The sequence below is a fragment of the Enhydra lutris genome, unplaced genomic scaffold, assembly GCF_002288905.1.
Source record: "Enhydra lutris kenyoni isolate GAN:26980312 unplaced genomic scaffold, ASM228890v2 scaffoldscaffold2, whole genome shotgun sequence".
NCBI lineage: Eukaryota > Metazoa > Chordata > Mammalia > Carnivora > Mustelidae > Enhydra > Enhydra lutris.
Window position 1 is genome coordinate 33,289,077 of NW_019154086.1, and position 17,466 is coordinate 33,306,542.

General features: G+C 41.4%; 1 protein-coding gene across 2 annotated transcripts in view; it reads right to left on the reverse strand.

Annotated features, from left to right (window-relative positions):
• Positions 1 to 14,654, reverse strand: part of LOC111151358 (potassium voltage-gated channel subfamily A member regulatory beta subunit 1) — a 393,149-nt gene extending 378,495 nt beyond the window's left edge. For both annotated transcript variants that reach the window (XM_022509353.1, XM_022509326.1), the window contains exon 1: positions 14,280 to 14,654. In XM_022509353.1, the coding sequence (XP_022365061.1) occupies positions 14,280 to 14,554 (275 nt within the window). In that variant the 5' untranslated portion in view covers positions 14,555 to 14,654. The remainder of the gene's footprint in view (positions 1 to 14,279) is intronic.
• Between the last annotated feature and the right edge of the window lie 2,812 nt (positions 14,655 to 17,466).

Consider the following 17,466-nt stretch of genomic DNA (forward strand, 5'->3'; position numbering starts at 1 on the left):
AAAAAAATTCAGGATCTAACTAGAACTCTAAGAAGTCTTAGAAATCAACTGGTTCAATTCTCTTGTTTTACGAGTAAGGAAAGAAACATCCACATAAATTAGGCAACATTTGGAGTCAGTTACCATAAGAACTGGACTGAAGTGCAAGTTTCCAGAAGCCTGGGCTCAGAGGTCAGACAGACAGGTTTAAATCTTTGCACAACAACATGCTACTGTATGACGTAAGCATCTCTGAGTTTTTAGTTTCTTCTTCAGAGAAAATGGGAGAAACAGTACCACTTCCGCAGAGGTAAGTAAGCTAAACCAGTTTGTATATTTTAAATCCCTAAATACACCACACTGCCTCATGAAATGTCATTTCACTGTGTAATAACTGTAAATGTTCAATCATTGACCAAAGTTCCAAGGCAGTATGGTTGAAAAAATGATCCACTGGAAAGCCCTCGGTGTGTTCCTGCCATGGAAGACAAATGAATAGCTTCACTTTGCTTACTTTATTTGTGATAGAATGTTCTGTCTGCTGGGAAATTTATAAAATCTCAAGTACCAGAGCCCCATCAACATTTTGAAAAAATTGTGTTCTATGTGGTTTGCTTTTCTAAAATCCCTAAGGATTATTCCAAGATAAACTCCAACGTGAAGCAATTTCAGCATTTGGCATTTTCCCAAACAGATTCAAATGCTAGCTCAAATAAAGTAACAACTGCATCTTTCAGAGGTCACCTTTTTAGCAATCTTGCTAAATAGAACAGAAGCAAGAGTAAACAAATAAGACATCACAAAGCCCATGTCCCCAACCTCAATTCATAAACCATTTACTCCTTCTTGGTCATAATTCAAGCAAGACAGAGCCTCTTATTTACTGCTCCTCGGTAGAGTTAAGGTAGCAAATTAGATGAAAAATCCATTAGAGGCAGGCTTACTGACAGCAATAAGAAAAATTTACAGCAAGTTGGGGATACAGGAGAAGCAATGAAAGGGGGAAATACGGAAGGCAAAATTTAAAAATAAGAGCAAAATGAAGCCTCTAATTTTCAAGGCAAATACTTCTAGATTCCTTAATAGTCCCCGAGGACATTTTAACATAGCACAGGAGCTGACATTTATTAAGATAAACTGGAGTTGTCAAGTTGTTTCTTCAGGTTTAAAAAGTTAAAATAAAGCCTTGACACCTAAATTGGGAAGTTTCAGGTACTGGGAAAATAGCTTGAGTGAAAATTTCCATTCTCTGACAATGTCAGGTGAACAAGGCCTAATTGTGACTAACGTCTGCATTTAGAAATACTATCTTGCCCATTCTCACAAGGTTTTTTCCATCGCTTGCTACTTGGTGGTTCAGCTGATGACTAGCCTAAGAAAAGATCAACTTTGTTCTTGAGCCACAGACCACACATCCCTTTCCGCCTGCCTCCTTGATGGCTAGTGGCCCCAACCTCCCCCACGTCCTTGTAAAAGTCCTGGTGTATTTCGTGTTTATTTCGTCCTGACATTTCTCTCCCTTGTCTCTCCACCTCCTGGCAGAACTAATCACTCCTTTATTTCCATAGCGCTTCATTCCCCCTTCTCAGATCACACCAATAAAACTGTATTGTGCTCTTGTCGCCTCGAAAGGACTCTAAGGTTATTCAGGGTCAGGACCCTATCTTATGTACCCCCTGCATTCCCAGAATTGAACATAATAGATGATCAAGCCTCTTAAATGAATTTGTTTCATTTTCCAGTTTGACTGTTAGAAACTCTTTCAATATTACATATATAGTTATAAAAGAGTATCCTTGAATTCTGAATATTGACTTCATTGGATATTCATGTAATTTAAAATACTATAAAAACACTTTTCAACTTGATACTTCTTTGCCATTTCTTTTGGATAAATGACCGTCTGGAATCTAAAGTATTATAAACAGATTTAAGTATTTAATATTTTGTTCAACAAGCAACTGGTGTTTGGATAGTCACATCGTTCAAATTACTAAGCTTGGAGACAGGAGGAGCTGATCTTTCAAATGCATACCCCTTACAGAATTGTTTATCCTGACTATCACCTCCTTAGTCCTGCAGGTAATTAAATAATTCAACAGCCCTTTTGGACAGTTTGTTTCCTACTAATGCTCACTGCTATAATCAAATTCAATATGAAGATTAATTTACAAAATACGCTTTGGGTTTTGATTTTTTTTACATGAACTTAAATGGGAGATATTTATAATAAAGAAAAATGCCTTGAATACAAACCCAAATTCTCTTAACCAATTTTTCCTCCAATTTCTCACCATTCCACGCAAAAAAAAAAAAAAGAAAAAGAAAAAGTACATGTATCTTGTTTGAGGCTCTTGTTGAGCTAGGGAAGGAATGCCAGCACACCGTAAATGATAGGCCATTTTATTTAATCATGTTACATTCAAAACCATGTCATATCCTGCTGCTGGGGAACGGGATGACTGGCTTGTCTGGCATCAAGAATGCTGTAAGTGTCTTCTTGAAAAACATGAGTGATAACGACATTGTTTGAATGAACAGACTGTCATGGAAGTTCCTCTTAAAAACACACACCTGACCAGTTCGACAATAACAGACTATATTAATGAGCTCTCTTGGCTCTCAACAAGTGCTCTCTGACTTTTGTTTCCATGGGTCTGATCCCGCCTCATGAGATAGCAGTGTGTGTCTGTGGCACCCTGGCCTGTGGCTGTTACCATGGGAAGGGATGACCTGTTGACTCGGGCAACTTCGTCTCACAAATGACTGGGGGAGGGACAAAACACGAGCTGCAGGGATGCTCCTGGCTCACCCATCCATAGGTGATTCTTAGGGCAACAAGAAAAAGTCCGAGAGGTTCAAAACGAGAGCAGAGCCCTCATGGATGGACGTCAGCAAGACTGTGTTCCAAGTCCCTGCCAAGCTAATATCAGATCACCATCTACAGGTTTCTGAGGGACATTACCCTTCTCAGTAAAACAGGAAAGTTAAGTTCCAAGTAGAAAAGCCAAAGGAGATGGACCCACCATGTGGCTCTCACCAGGTGCAAAAGGCTTGGTGCGTCAGGCTTGGAATAAAGAGAATGACATTGAGAGTGAAGAAATGCCTTCATCTCTCCCTGTTTTAGGAAACAGACTCTGCCTTAGCACCTCCTCTGCGCTGACCACGGCTCTGTGGCCTAGTCTCTCTTCCTAGGTATGCATTTGGACTACATTTCCCAGCCTTTCTTGTTGTTCAGAATGGTCATGTGACTGAGTGCCAGTCAATATCACTGCTACCTATGGGTGCCACTTACAGACCTGGCCCATAAAGTACTCTTCACACAAGACTCCATACCCTCTCCTCTCTATTGGATCAGTGTCCGTTCTAGCCACTGGCCAGCTTAGAAAACAAAAGTGAAGATGACAGAACTTTCATTGTCCTGGGTATCACCTAATTGGACATTCCTATTCTTGACTGGATTCTCATGAGTAAGAAATAAACTTTCTTGGGTCAAGTCCCTGAAGTTTCAGGATTTAGCAGCAAGAGTGACCCTTATTTAAGAAAATCAATGGACTTCATTTAGTGAAGGGCATTCACTTCCAGCCTAACCATATAAACATTCAAGAACTCTTCCTGGATTGGGAACCAGAATCGGATATCTGGTCTGGAGCCCAGTTTAATTTCCTGGGGACTGAAGAAATATTTGGCAAGTTTCTGTTTGCAATCAGATTGCAGTGTGTGTACCAATGCACACAAAAAACTCCCAGTTTCTTTTATCTTGGAATGGAGATTTTTTCTGCCCAACTGGAAGACCTGACACTTGATGACATTTCGTGTAGCTTGAGAGGCTGTCAGGGGAAGGCAGCATTGCTTCAGTTGTCAACTCCAGACATCTGTGAGCGAATGCTTCTTAGAACTACGCTGGGTCCTCCTCCCACAGAGCAAAAGCACCTAACGCAACAGCGAAAATCTCTGGCAACACATTAGCACATGCCATTTAGTGACAACCACAAGCTAAAATTGGAAAGGCCAAGGCAGCTGTGACTGTGGAACGTCTGTACCCTCTCAGGGCTCATGTGAGAGGGAGAGGGCCAAAGACTCTGAAATGTAGTTAGAGCCATTGAAGAGAGGATGCCATGGGCAGGGGGGTGGGCTTCCAGAGCTTCAGCTCTTTTGATGGAAATAATTTCCAGGGAGAGAAGCCTGAATAAATATTGAAATTCACAGCCCACTCTATGACATAGCCCTTTGCTCTCCATCTGAGTGACTTTCCCCCATCCAAGCTGCTCCCAACCTCCCCCTGCCCTTTAGGACCTCAAACAGGGAGGGGAAACTGTGACTCCCACACCCTGCATCAGAGAACCTTATACTGTGATGGAAAGTAAAAGGTAAAATTATGCAAGTGACATCTTGGTGATGATCTATAATCAATCCAAACCAGGGAAAGGGAGTGTTCTGTGGGGTTAAGAGATGACATCTGTGGCCTGACCACCCATGTTCAAGTACTGGCTCTATCACTTCTTTGCATCTGACCTAGAGCAGGATCTTTTGTTAGCCTGGGCTTTTTCCCATGAAGTGGAGCTAGCAAAAAGAGCCACCTCCCAGATTATTGGTAGGGATTAAAATGAATAGTCTAAGGAAAGTGCCCAGGAGATAATAAGGACTCAGTAAGCACTTGCTGATATTAGGTAAACAAGGCGGGTGTCCTGGTCTTTGTCAATTTTCTCAAGAAACCCCCATCCAGGGTCTGGGAAAGACCATGGCTGTATTCAACCCTATGTTTGCTAGAAAAGCAGATGAGAGGAAATCATTTTCTCAAGCCATGTTCTAGACTGAATTACAGCCAATGTGTCAGAAAGAAGATAATAAAAAAATGCAATAGCAAACAGATAGGTAGTGGTTTATAACGTACCATTTTCACATATATACTTTCCACTTTAACATCCTAGGAGATAATGTTGATGCTTTTATTTTCACCATACAGATGGAGAAATTAAAGCCAGAGAGGAGGCATGATCTGCTGAAATTCACACAACTGGCCCACAACACAGCCAGCCACAATTTAAATCCAGGTGTTTCTATTCTAGAGACAAGGGACTGATCCACTGTGCACGAAGAGAGGACATGTCAGACAGACATTTCTCCTTGGTTAATCAGAAAGGATTTTAAGCGAGGGTGTAAAAGAAAATCTTAGAAGGAAGATTTGGCCTCCTAATGGCCTCCAAAGGGGGGATGGGAACGGTAACATTTGCAGCAGGGCCCTCTCTGCCCTCACTCCTGTGTTGAAACTTTTATAGATATTCTCCCACTTAATCCCCCCAACTCTGTGAATGTGCAGTATTGTCATTCCCATTTACAAGGGAGGACCCTGAGTTCAAGGTCACATAGTGTGTGGTGGAATCAGGATTCAGAGCTTATATTTGCCCGCCCTAGGTTATGTAGGCCCTGAGGCTCACAGAGAAGGCAAGAGCCACAACGTCTTTCATAAGTGTGTAATAAGCTGGAACTCTCTCGGAAGTGCATAATAAGCTGCAGGAAAATGTAAGAAAAAATAACAAGCTGTATATTACAAAATTAAGCTGTATAAAATGAAATTAAGCTGTAGGTTGGCTGTAGGAAGGCTAAATTTTAAAATCATCGCATGGCATTACCCCAACCCATGAGAAGCAGAATCTTCAGTACATAGAGAAAGGACGGGGAAGGCTGACCTTAGGGAGTAGACTAGCAACAGCTCCAACAGCTGACCTGGAATATATGGAAGCATAGCCAGCAAAGAGACAGGGAATGTTTTACCCTCCTAATGAGAAAGGAAGAAAAATAATCAACAACAGACAGCAAGGGAATAGTCTTCATCACTGAGGGATGTGGGTTATAGCAAGTCCACGGGGCTGTTGTGTGAATTCAATGGGATGAATATATAAAGGCCTGGGCAGAAGAAGTGATGTGTTCGAGATATCTGATGCATGTGAAGGAGATGAAATAAATAGTCCTCTGTGTCACAACCACCTGAGCCACCCACGTGCCCCCGAAAAAAGGAAACTTTTTAAAAATCAAACATATCTAACAATGGTCAACAAATTACTAACGTAATTCACTTTAAAAATTGGAGGATTTTTTCCTGCTCCTACAACTTCAGAACAAACCACCACCTTTTCCTTGCAGAGATAACCCAACTGCACAATCTCTATGAAGGTCAGCGAGCGGGAAATCAAACTCTATCCCCGTACTCTGGAGTATGAGATCATTAAACCACGTAGGCTCAGAACTAAAAAGAGCCCGAGAGATCAACTTGTCTACCCTTCTCATATTACAGAGGAGACTTGGAGTCCTGGAGAATTTTAAAACTTACTATGATCACAAGGCAAAATGGGATTCGAATCATGGATGCAAGCCCCTCAGCCAATGCCCCTGCCATTACATGAGCCCACCCCCAGGAACAGCAGAGGAACCAGAGCTGCTGAACTCTTTCGAATCCACTGACATCCAGTTAGGAAAGAACCATGTGGGCAAATTAGAAGAACAAGACATAGACACTGCCTTCAGTGTGTCCACAGTCCTTCAGAATGAACTGGACACATGCGAACATGACCCAGTTAACAGGAATATCAAACTGAGAAACTGCCTGCATTTTCCTAAGGTGACCTAAAAAGTAGTCACAGGGTTGCAGACTGAAGCAAGTTCCCAGGTATTTGGTTACTCCTCTGGAGGTTGGTGTGCCTGCCCAGGGATGTTTAGTTCCAACTCACCTCCTCGCCTCACCCCAGGGGTACAGCTGCACAGAGCACTGACGGCCTCCTGGCCCTTAAGTCAAAGGACATCAATGTCACCTTTAGAAACCATGGCAAAGCCTTCTTTCCCTAGGGCTGCTGCTGGGATGCCAAGAACTTCCTCTAATTAATCTAATGCCTGTCCTATGGAGGTTCACCCTCTCACTCATCCAGTCATTCAATAGTCTAAGATTGCCTCCAACATACAAAACAACAGAACAAAGAGCAAGGAGGCAATCTTCCTCGCTCATTGTCCAAAATCATAGTTAAACTATACAAAAACATCTTCATGTTCTGACATCTCTGGAAAGATACTTCTAGGTGACTTCTCATGTAAACATCCTGAGATTTATAATCTTAAAGAAAACATGCTTGCTCAAAGAAATATGTATCACCTTTTAGAAAAGAGCTTTTTCTTTAACAACAAAAGAATCTAATCGGCAGTTTTTCTAAGAAAACAAAATATTGGTTTAAAAATGTAGTTATCCTGGGGTTATTCCATAGTCGGTTAAGGGTCTGACTCTTGGTTTCAGCTCAGGTCATGATCAGGGTTGTGAGATCGAGCCCCACATCAGGCTCCACACTCAACACGGAGTCTGCTTGAGATTCTTTCTCTCTCTTTGCCCCTTCCCCTGTGCTCTCTTTTTAAAAAAAAAAATATATATATATTTTTAAAAAATTTAGTTATTGCATTGTAACTCATTTCCATCTCACTACATTCTGTTGCTGATACCATTTCCCTGATGCTGTCCTATGTGCTCTACATCAGTAGAGGAGGGGGGAGAGGATAGGGAGACCAAAAGCGACTGAGTGTTCAGTCTTTACCAGATGTTTTATACAATTTCATGGAATCCTCACAACAGTCTTCTCAGCTAGGTATCCCTGTACCCATTTACAGAATCACAGTAGAGTTAGTACACTCCAGGAAGGGGAGGCATCTCTAATAATAGGTCCAGCAATCGTCTCATGATAAAAACAAGGACATGGAGCATGTGTCAGCAACTCTGTTAAGAACTTTCATATCACAGTGTGCTTTCTATGTGCCAGACCCCATGTGCTTTCCTTATTTAAGTCATTTTATCTCCTCTATAGCATTGGTACTCTCATTATCCACCTTTAACAGCCAAAGAAACTAAGTCACATAGTTGGTCAGTGGCAGAGCCAGTGTTTGAACCCAGCAGCCTGGTTCCCGGACTATGGCCTTAATGCCCAAGCCAACTGCCTTTGCCAGACAAGGGGCCCTGCCCAGAGCCCCCGGTCAGTAGGTGACACTGCTGGAATGCAGCCTGCAGACCACAGGACTCCAGAGGCATGTTCTTCATCACTGAGCTCCATCAACACCTCCCTTTGCCAAAGCTTACACCTGCATTTAGTGCCCTTGACTCTGTCTTCTTCCTCTTTGGGGACCTGGCTTCATTACTTGCTTTATACACTTCCTCTCCCTACTAGACTCTTCCATTCTGCCAAAAAAAAGTCTACAGATCGCAGCAAACCCCTCCCTGGACACTGCTTCAGACTTAACTGTCACTCTCTCTTTTCTCCATTGCCCCTTCTTTGGAGTAGCCTGCACGCACTACCTCTCCTCCAGGCCTAGTCTCTGTCTGACTCTCAAGTCTCTGAAAACGGTCTCCTACCCCTCCATTCTCCTGGCCACTCTCCCAGCTCCAGCCGGCAAGAACCTTTCTGGGGCACTTGTGGGCGTCTCCTGAATAGAAGCGGCTCTCCATTTCCATTTCACACTCTTGTTTACACTCTTCCCTCCACCTGGATCGCCTTCCCAGCCATGACCTTGTCTTGCTCAAGTCCTGTTCATCTTCCAGGTCCAGATCCAAGCACTTTAGCTGGAGGCACTGACTCCTTCCTCTGAGCTTTATGACCTCCTTTTTAAATACTTCTTATTTAAGTACAGGTCTTATGTCCCCGAGGCTGTACCTGACTTCCTGTGGCAACTTCCGTCTCAGGCTCGATTCTCAACTCCAGATCTTCCTGCATAAACTCCAGCCAGAGCTTGCTGAGCTCGTGGGTCACCTGCTGCCCTGTGGGCAGGAACTGCATCCACCAATACTCACCTTGGAGAACTGCCTGTCCTCGCAGAGAACCACATCTGATCCTCTGGAAGTAGGCAGAAGTAAATGATTTTTAGGAAATCAAGGGATTTTGATAGCAGAAAGAGGTGATTAGAAATGTGGCTCAGTGTAACTTCCTGCTTAAGAAGAAACATTTCTTAAGCTGGTAGAAATCACTACTGAAATGCTATAGCTAAATGTTCATTTGTGTGTTGACTTGCTCCACTAAATGTTCCCAGTCATTTCAATTTAATAGGTTCAGTCAGCTATGGTTTGGAATGTTAATACTTTATTAAACCGTATTTAAGGGCTCTGTGTATTCTATCCCCAAGTCATTTTTCTCCAGGAGGATGGTGTATGAATCCCCAAAAAGCCTCTATTAAGAGCACACAGTGAGGCGCCTGGGTGGCTCAGTGGGTTAAAGCCTCTGCCTTCGTTCGGCTCGGGTCGTGATCCCAGGGTCCTGGGATCAAGCCCCGCATCGGGCTCTCTGCTCAGCAGGGAGCCTGCTTCTCCCTCTCTCTCTCTCTGCCTGTCTCTCTGCCTACTTGTGATCTCTGTCCGTCAAATAAATAAATAAATAAATAAAATCTTAAAAAAAAAGGAGAGAGCACACAGAGGTATCTCATAAATATCAGTTGAGCACAATAGGACCCTCAGTTGTCAGGTGCTAGGTGAAGTGCACATGCTTGTCAGATATTTTAAGAGTCGCCCCATCCTTAATTACCTTCATAAGATTTCAACACACCATGCCCAATATGGGGTCACGGCTCAACCCTTATTTTAGAGCATCCAAAACCAAAATACATTACACTTACATTATCTCATCTAATTTTTACCCACAGTGCTTTGTAAAGCTATTAGTCCTCTTCTGCAGCCAAAGAAATTGAGACTCAAAAAAGTTAAGTAAGTTAGCCAACCATTTGTTGGACTATAAAAATCAGTGCTGTAAGATGAGGATTAAAGAGTGTAATTGTCATGAAGAGCACTTAGTATAGAATTGTTGAATCACTACATCGTACGCCTGAAACTAACATAACATTATATGTTAACTATACTGGAATTTTAAAAACTTAATGAAGAAAACCTCAATCTCTGAATTCCATATAAACACTATGTATCTAGAGAAAGCAATGAGATAGGTATCCTCAAATATTACCAACGGGAGGGCACACAGAGAAAATATTTCCAGAAAGCAATGGCAAGACATACATTAAGAATAAATATGTACGTGTGTGTATATGTTTCTGTAATATTATATATATAGTATCCACCCACTAATTACACTTCTAGGAATAGATTCTATGAAAATAACCAGAGGTGTGATTTTTTTAAAGTCTGATATAAAGATATTTATTATTATATTATTTGCAATAATGATAAATAGTAAGCAAAATAAGAAAAGCTAAGCAATAATATAAGATGCAGTCCTTTGACAGAAATTTTTAAGTTGTCTTTAAGATAATAAAGTGCAGAGCGCCTGGATGGCTCAGTTGGTTCTTAACTGCCTTCAGCTTAGGTCATGATCCTGGAGTCTCGGGATCGAGTCCCGCACTGGGCTCCCAGCTCTATGGGGTGTCTGCTTCTCCCTCTGACCTCCTCCCCTCTCATGTTCTCTCTTACTCTCTCTCAAATAAATAAATAAAGTATTTTTTTAAAAAAGGATAATAAAGTGCACTGGCATACTATTAAGTGAAAAAAAAGGTCAGAAACAGAATATATAGTATGATTCCAACTCCAAAGGCTGGAGAAACACAAACCAATCACTAGCAATTAGTTGCCTTTCTTATTTAGATGTTTTTGTTTTCAAAAATTTCCATCAAATTTAGACACTACTTTTGTAATCTGGAAGAAAAAAAAACCCTGTTATTTAAAGACAACAAATAGGGACACCTGGGTGACTCAGTTGGTTAAGTGTCTGCCTTTGGCTTAGGTCATGATTTTGGGGTCCTGGGATGGAGTCCTGCATCCAGCTCCCTGCTTGGCAGGGAGTCTGCTTCTCCCTCTGCCTCTGCCCACCATTTGTGCTCTCTCTCAAATAATAAACAGACAAACAAATAAGACAACAAATAAATTATTTAAAAATCATATCCACAGTTACCTAGGGACTTAAAGCTAACTTTCTTTTTTAATTTATTTTCAGCATAACAGTATTCATTGTTTTTGCACCACACCCAGTACTCCATGCAATCCGTGCCCTCTCTAATACCCACCACCTGGTTCCCCCAACCTCCCACCCCCCACTACTTCAAACCCCTCAGATTGTTTTTCAGAGTCCATAGTCTCTCATGGTTCACCTCCCGTTCCAATTTCCCCCAATTCCCTTCTCCTCTCTAACTCCCTTTGTCCTCCATGCTATTTGTTATGCTCCACAAATAAGTGAAACCATATGATAATTGACTCTCTCTGCTTGACTTATTTCACTCAGCATAATCTCTTCCAGTCCCGTCCATGTTGCTACAAAAGTTGGGTATTCATCCTTTCTGATGGAGGCATAATACTCCATAGTGTATATGGACCACATCTTCTTTATCCATTTGTCTGTTGAAGGGCATCTTGGTTCTTTCCACAGTTTGGCGACCGTGGCCATTGCTGCTATAAACATTGGGGTACAGATGGCCCTTCTTTTCACTACATCTGTATCTTTTGCCTTCAACCTCAGGTTGCTGATTCCTGCACCATTCTCTCATCGTGCAGAGGAATGAGCCATCATATAAAATGCACCAGCTTCACAGTGTGATCAGTCAGCTCTGTAAAATGGCCAATTAGTATGAAGCAAATGATATTAGATTGCTTCATATGTAGTCGTATGTAGACACAGCCCCAGAAAGGGGGGCCAGAACCATTTCCCACAGATAATGCACATTCTCTGCCCTGCTTCCTGCAATTTTAGTTCTTAAATACACCAGGACTGCTGGACTCCTCTCAATTTCTAATGCTTTCTTCTAGTCATTTAATAATACCCTTTTTTCAAATATAGGTTATCACTGAATCTGAGGACAGGACAACCCTCAAATCCCTCATGAACCAAAATTAAACTGCTGTAAAACATTTTCACTCCATCCTCTCAGAAAGGAAATGGGAGTTAGAGCCCTCTAGACCTTCCAAAGTGATGGCCATTAACCAACAACTTGTAAAATTCTTACCCATAGTAAATGTGTAATATCTTCAAGGACTCCTCAATGCATTTCACATTCTGTCCTATAAGTAAGGTTTCCCAAATGAATACATTTGTTCTTATGTGAATCATATCTGTATTCTACATACAGGTCTCTAACAGACTTGTCACTCTTGGGCTATGTTTTCATTTATAAATGAAAGAAAAAAATGGGTGGCCTGGGGGAGTTCACGTTCTACTACTTACATTACACTTTGAGAGGATTACATCATCGGTTATTGTCATTGTCCCAGTGATCTTAGGGACTTAACTGTGGTAGGTAGTTCCAACATTGGGGTATAACAAGGAAAGGAGCTGACAATGAGCAAAATTGTCTTTTTCTAAAATACGCACATATAGAGCTCCAAAGTAAATCTAATTTCTAAATGGACTCAGTTCCAACTGCACACACTAGTTTCTTCCTAGAAATAATCATGATGCAAAAATAAAGGGGGAGGAGACATTTGTAGTTTTTGATGATGTAAGACAGACATGATTTTCACTGTTCTTTAACATCTCACAAAGCAAAGGACACCCAAAGTTACTTCAAATCAATGATTAATAACACTGCCCCACAGATTACCATGGAAACCAATACATTAATTCTGGGTCATTTCTTCTGACTACAGGACAAATTGTTATTGTTTGACTAAAGCAAAAAAGAGGAGATATTTGTATTTCCCAAAAGTTGCTAGCTAAACCTGGTTAACTTAATTAATATTCCCTTCAGACCTGATAAATGTTACTCTACCACCAGATAATAAAGTAGGAATTTCATGATCATAAAACAGGATCATAAAATTCCTGAGTATGACTCCTTTAAGAAAAGCTTTCGGTCAAGAGAAAGTAAAAGGATGTGTTACAGAAGGAAATCATTATCAGTGCTTTCTGTTGTCACTTAACTCTCTTTCCAGAAGTTCTTTAATAATAGCTTTAAGATTTATAGATATGAAGCACATTCCCAACACTGACAGATCATTCAAGCTTTCTTTGACTTGAGACCATTCCCCTTGGGTCCTTCCTCCGTGTACCCCAAATGTAGGCACAACAGCTTACAAGAGCTTCAGATAAATCACTCTGGCCATAAATAGTAAATGTATTTCACAGAACATTTCTAGAAACCTTATCTTGTTCTACTTTTTAAATGCTGATTTTTTTAAATAGTGGCTTAGATTTGGAAATATCTATTTTATTCCTGCCTCGAAAAGGGAATGGAACAAGGGAAGTTTGGGCATTTTGAAGTTTGTAGTCCAACAAGTTTTTATTTTACAGGCATCAAAGTCTAAATAAATTGATTCAATTGTTAAATTAGTTTTTCTATGGTGTCCTTTTGGAATTAGAGGTATAAAAATGGGGGCAGCTCAGAGCACACTGGTATGCTTTGATAAATAGAATGCATTCAGAGATCGCTATGCTACCACGCAGTCTCTGCAAAAGAAATGTTCTATCCTTGGACCATTTCGTCGCAACCTTTTTTTATTTCTAGTCAACTTTTATTACTGTTCAATGAAAATAGTTATTTTAAGCTATATTTTCACAATATTTTTCCTTGCAAAATTATCGTTCATTCCTAAGAGATTTTTTTCAGTAGCAATTATAGGGAATAAGCACTCTTAAAGTTCAGGACTCAGAACTCTGTTACTCAGTATCTTTTGCCTTATAACATTGAGATTTATGAACTCTTTCTGCTCTGCATTATTTGAAGCTGAAGCTGAGAAAAGAACAGAAAATAAATCTATAGAGATTTGTCTTGCACTTACCTATTTTCTTCTAAATGTGCCGTTTTCTCTTGATACTGTCTTCCTTACTCAGACAAGAGGCTCACACTCCCATTTCCAGACTAAGCTCGCATTTAACAAATTCACACCACTCAACCGTCCACTCTTCAAACAGGCAATGCGCATTTCCCTCCTTCACCCTGGAGTGCTCAAGGTAAAGAAAGTGGTGGGGGGAAGGTGGGGGGAAATGGCCAAGTGTTTTCTTGTTGCTGTTTTGGAAAGGGGCATTTTCCTGCAATTTTGCAACTCCTCTGATTTTCACTTAAGACAAATCTCAATACCACACTCTTTGTGCCTGTCAGTTCTTGAGAGCCTACAGCCTCCTTGAGGTAGAAGGGGGGGGGGGGGGGTGCTTGGGGGCTGTTTTTCTGAATCACCATTCCGGGAGCATTATTTGCCGTTTTCACCAGTTCCTGCTCTTCGGGGTTACACCTTCTGAAGTGTCAATCATCCATAAAGCAAGGAGAGCTGCTGAGCTCTCCAGCAGCACAGGCAAGTGAGCACCGGCTCTGATGCGCGGCGGCCGGCGCTGCGGGGGGCGGAGGCTTACCTGTGGGGCATGCCGGTGGTGTAGGCGCTGGTGTGCTCGCCCGACAGCTCGTAGAGTTTGAGGTACCAGTTCATCTCTGCTTCGCGCACCAGAGCCAGTTGCCGTGCCCTGAGCTGGCTCTGCCCCGAGGGGCTGAGGCTGCTGTCTTTCCCATCGTCAGGGGCTTTCTTGGGAGATTTGTCTTTGCACCCTGTGGAAAGCCCAGATTGTTTCCTTAACTTGGGATGCTCTTCTGCTATCTGACTCCCGGCGGCCCCGGTCCGGGCGGCCAGCATCCTGGAGGCTCGTGTTTGTCTATCAGAGGACACTCTAAGTCACTGTCATCGAAGTAATTTGAATTGATTTTCCTGCTTCTGTCTCCCTCGTCTTCCCTGTCCTCCCCCCATCCCCTTAACCTTATCCTGCCAGAGAGCTGTAATTGAGCCAGGTCTATGGCTGGGGATGAAAGGCTATCTCTAACTTTCCTGAGGAAGAGCTAAGGCGGCCACTACCTGTGATATTTTCCAACCTGGGAGTTTAAAACAAACAAACAAACAAACAAAAACCACCTCTAATAATATTGGAATGCTGAAGTGTGCAGTGTTATTTCTTCTTGGAAGCTAGGATTTAATTCATGTAAAAAAAACAACAACTCTGAACCTTAGAACATTCATATAAAAAAAACAAAACTCTTATATTTGGTCGTCAAGTTATTTAAGAAAAAAAAAAGACATCTAGAGGTTCATTAGCCATTCTTAGAGTCCCTTTAGTTTTTAGAGTTAAATGTGAATTTTCTCAAATAAGTTTAACAATGTCAATGGGGGGGATCATTTCTGTTGCGTAAGCCTTAAAATGATGTTTAACTTATTTAATCTCCCCCTGGGAGAGGGGGGCTCTTTGAATGTCAGTGAACCACGTAACATACATATTCAAACATTCTTTCATTCCCAAAGAAGAATGTTAAGCCCACCGTGACTGATTCAGTAACTAACCCTCTCAGCACTTCTAAAGGATGGAAGGCCTGAGAAGCTCTTTACAACCGAGTAGACCAAGGTTGAAGTTGGAGTGACCAAACTATTAGATGGAAGGAAAGTGGGAAGAGCCTGTGTGTGCAGATGTGGATTGGGGGCGGAAGGGTATGTGCTCAGCGCCCGTGAAAACTAGCCCTGAAGATGGGAAGTTCAGTTAATGGCCCTTGTGCTTAAGTCCCATGGGGCTGACCCATACATGTTTACCGATCTGTCCTAACTCAAGGAATGATGATATTAGTGCCCACCTAGTTGTCTACCACAAAGTTGTTTGATGACCCACTAAACCCAGGCATCCCCCAACCAGTATCAGTCCCTCCTCTATCAACTGCCTCATTGTCAGCTACATGTGAAGAACCTGAGAAAGTTTATGAATTTCTCTATCCATACAAGACCATAAATTAAAAATCAGAGAGGAATAGTGAAGTTTTATAGCCTCTGAGAATGACAGAAGAGAAAGTAGGAAAGACAAGCTTCTTCTTAAAAAGTTAACTCTTCCAAGACTCTTAATCTCACAAAACAAACTGAGGGTTGCCAGGGGGTGGGGGGGGTATGGAGAGGGTGGTTGGGTTATGGACATTGGGGAGGGTATGTGCTATAGTGAGTGCTGTGAGGTATGTAAACCTGGAGATTCACAGACCTGTACCCCTGGGGCTAATAATACATTACATATTTATTAAAATTTTTTAAAATACTAAATTTTTTTTTAAAAAGTTAACTCTTCCAAAAATTATAGAGATGACTTTGGGGATCCCTACAGCTGCTAATTAATCAAAGCCAAGAATGAGGGAGCAGCAAATCACACCATGTGGACTCTCCCATATTTAGGCAGAAGTTGTTTAATGTTACCATCTAGAGTAGTTAGGATTAGAACTATGACCACAAAGCAAAGTGTCACCTGAAACACTGAGCAAAGGGCAAGGAGGCAGCTGCTAGCAAGTACCATAGTTGGCTCCACCTGACATGGGGGAGGCCGAGGAACACGGAGCACCAGCAGCTGCAGCCTCCCCAGTTTCTCTCCCTGCCGCTCATCACTTGAGTCATCAAAGAGCTCTAACAATAAAGGTATCCACGGCAACAGAATTCTCAAAGTGTGGACTCTGAGGACTGTCTCCCTAGTTTGATATTTTTGGTCACATATCAATAGGGGAATCTGGAGTGGAATTGGGGAGGGGAACTATGTTCATTCAGCCAAAGGGGTCTTGCAGTTCCCTGGATTGCCTTTCTTAGGAGGCAGTGCTGTTGAGTTTAGGAGCTCTGCTCTAAAGTCAGACCACTTGGGTTTGAATTCTAACTCCATCACTTAATCAGCTCTATGATCTTAGGCAAATTACTTAACCCCACTATGTTTTACTTTCCTCATCTATACAGAAAGGATTAATTATCTACTTGTAGCAGTTTTAAAACATAGCCCTCATTCTTTTTTGGTAGCTGAATAATATTGCATTGTCTGTACACACCACAATTTATCCATTTGTCCATCAGTGGACACATAGGTTGTTTCCATATCTTGGCTATTGTAAATAATGCTGCAATGAACACAGGGGTGCTTATATCTTTTTGAGTTCATATTTTTGTTTTCTTTGAATTAATACCCAGAAGTGGATTACTAGGTCATATGACAGTTCTACTTTTAATATTTTTTAGGAAATAAACTAGGTGTCCACCAGTGGATGAATGGATAAAGAAATTGTGCTTATACACATACACAGACACATATACAACAGAATACTATTCAACTATAAAAAAAGAAAGAAAGCTTGTAATTTGTGACAACATGGATGGACCCTGAGAACGTAATGCTTAGTGAAATAAGTTAGATAGAGAAAGACACATACCATATGATCTCATTTATATGTGGAACCTTGAAAAAAAGAAGAGAAAAGAAAGCTCACATATACAGACATCAGATTGGTGGTTGCCAGGGGTAGGGTGTTGGGGTGGGAGAAATAATTTTTTTAATGTAATCTCACTATTTTTTTTAGCCAATGTGTGTGTCTATATCTATATAAATCTTGGATTCATTCTTTTATTTATTCATTATAATTTTTTAATTTCTACCTAGGAAATCCCCAAGAATAAGGTAAGCATGAAAGCATGACACAATACTGAAGAAGAATGAACAAGGCTGAACTTTATGGTACTGAACTGGGGAAGATTCACAGGCTAATTAAAAAAAA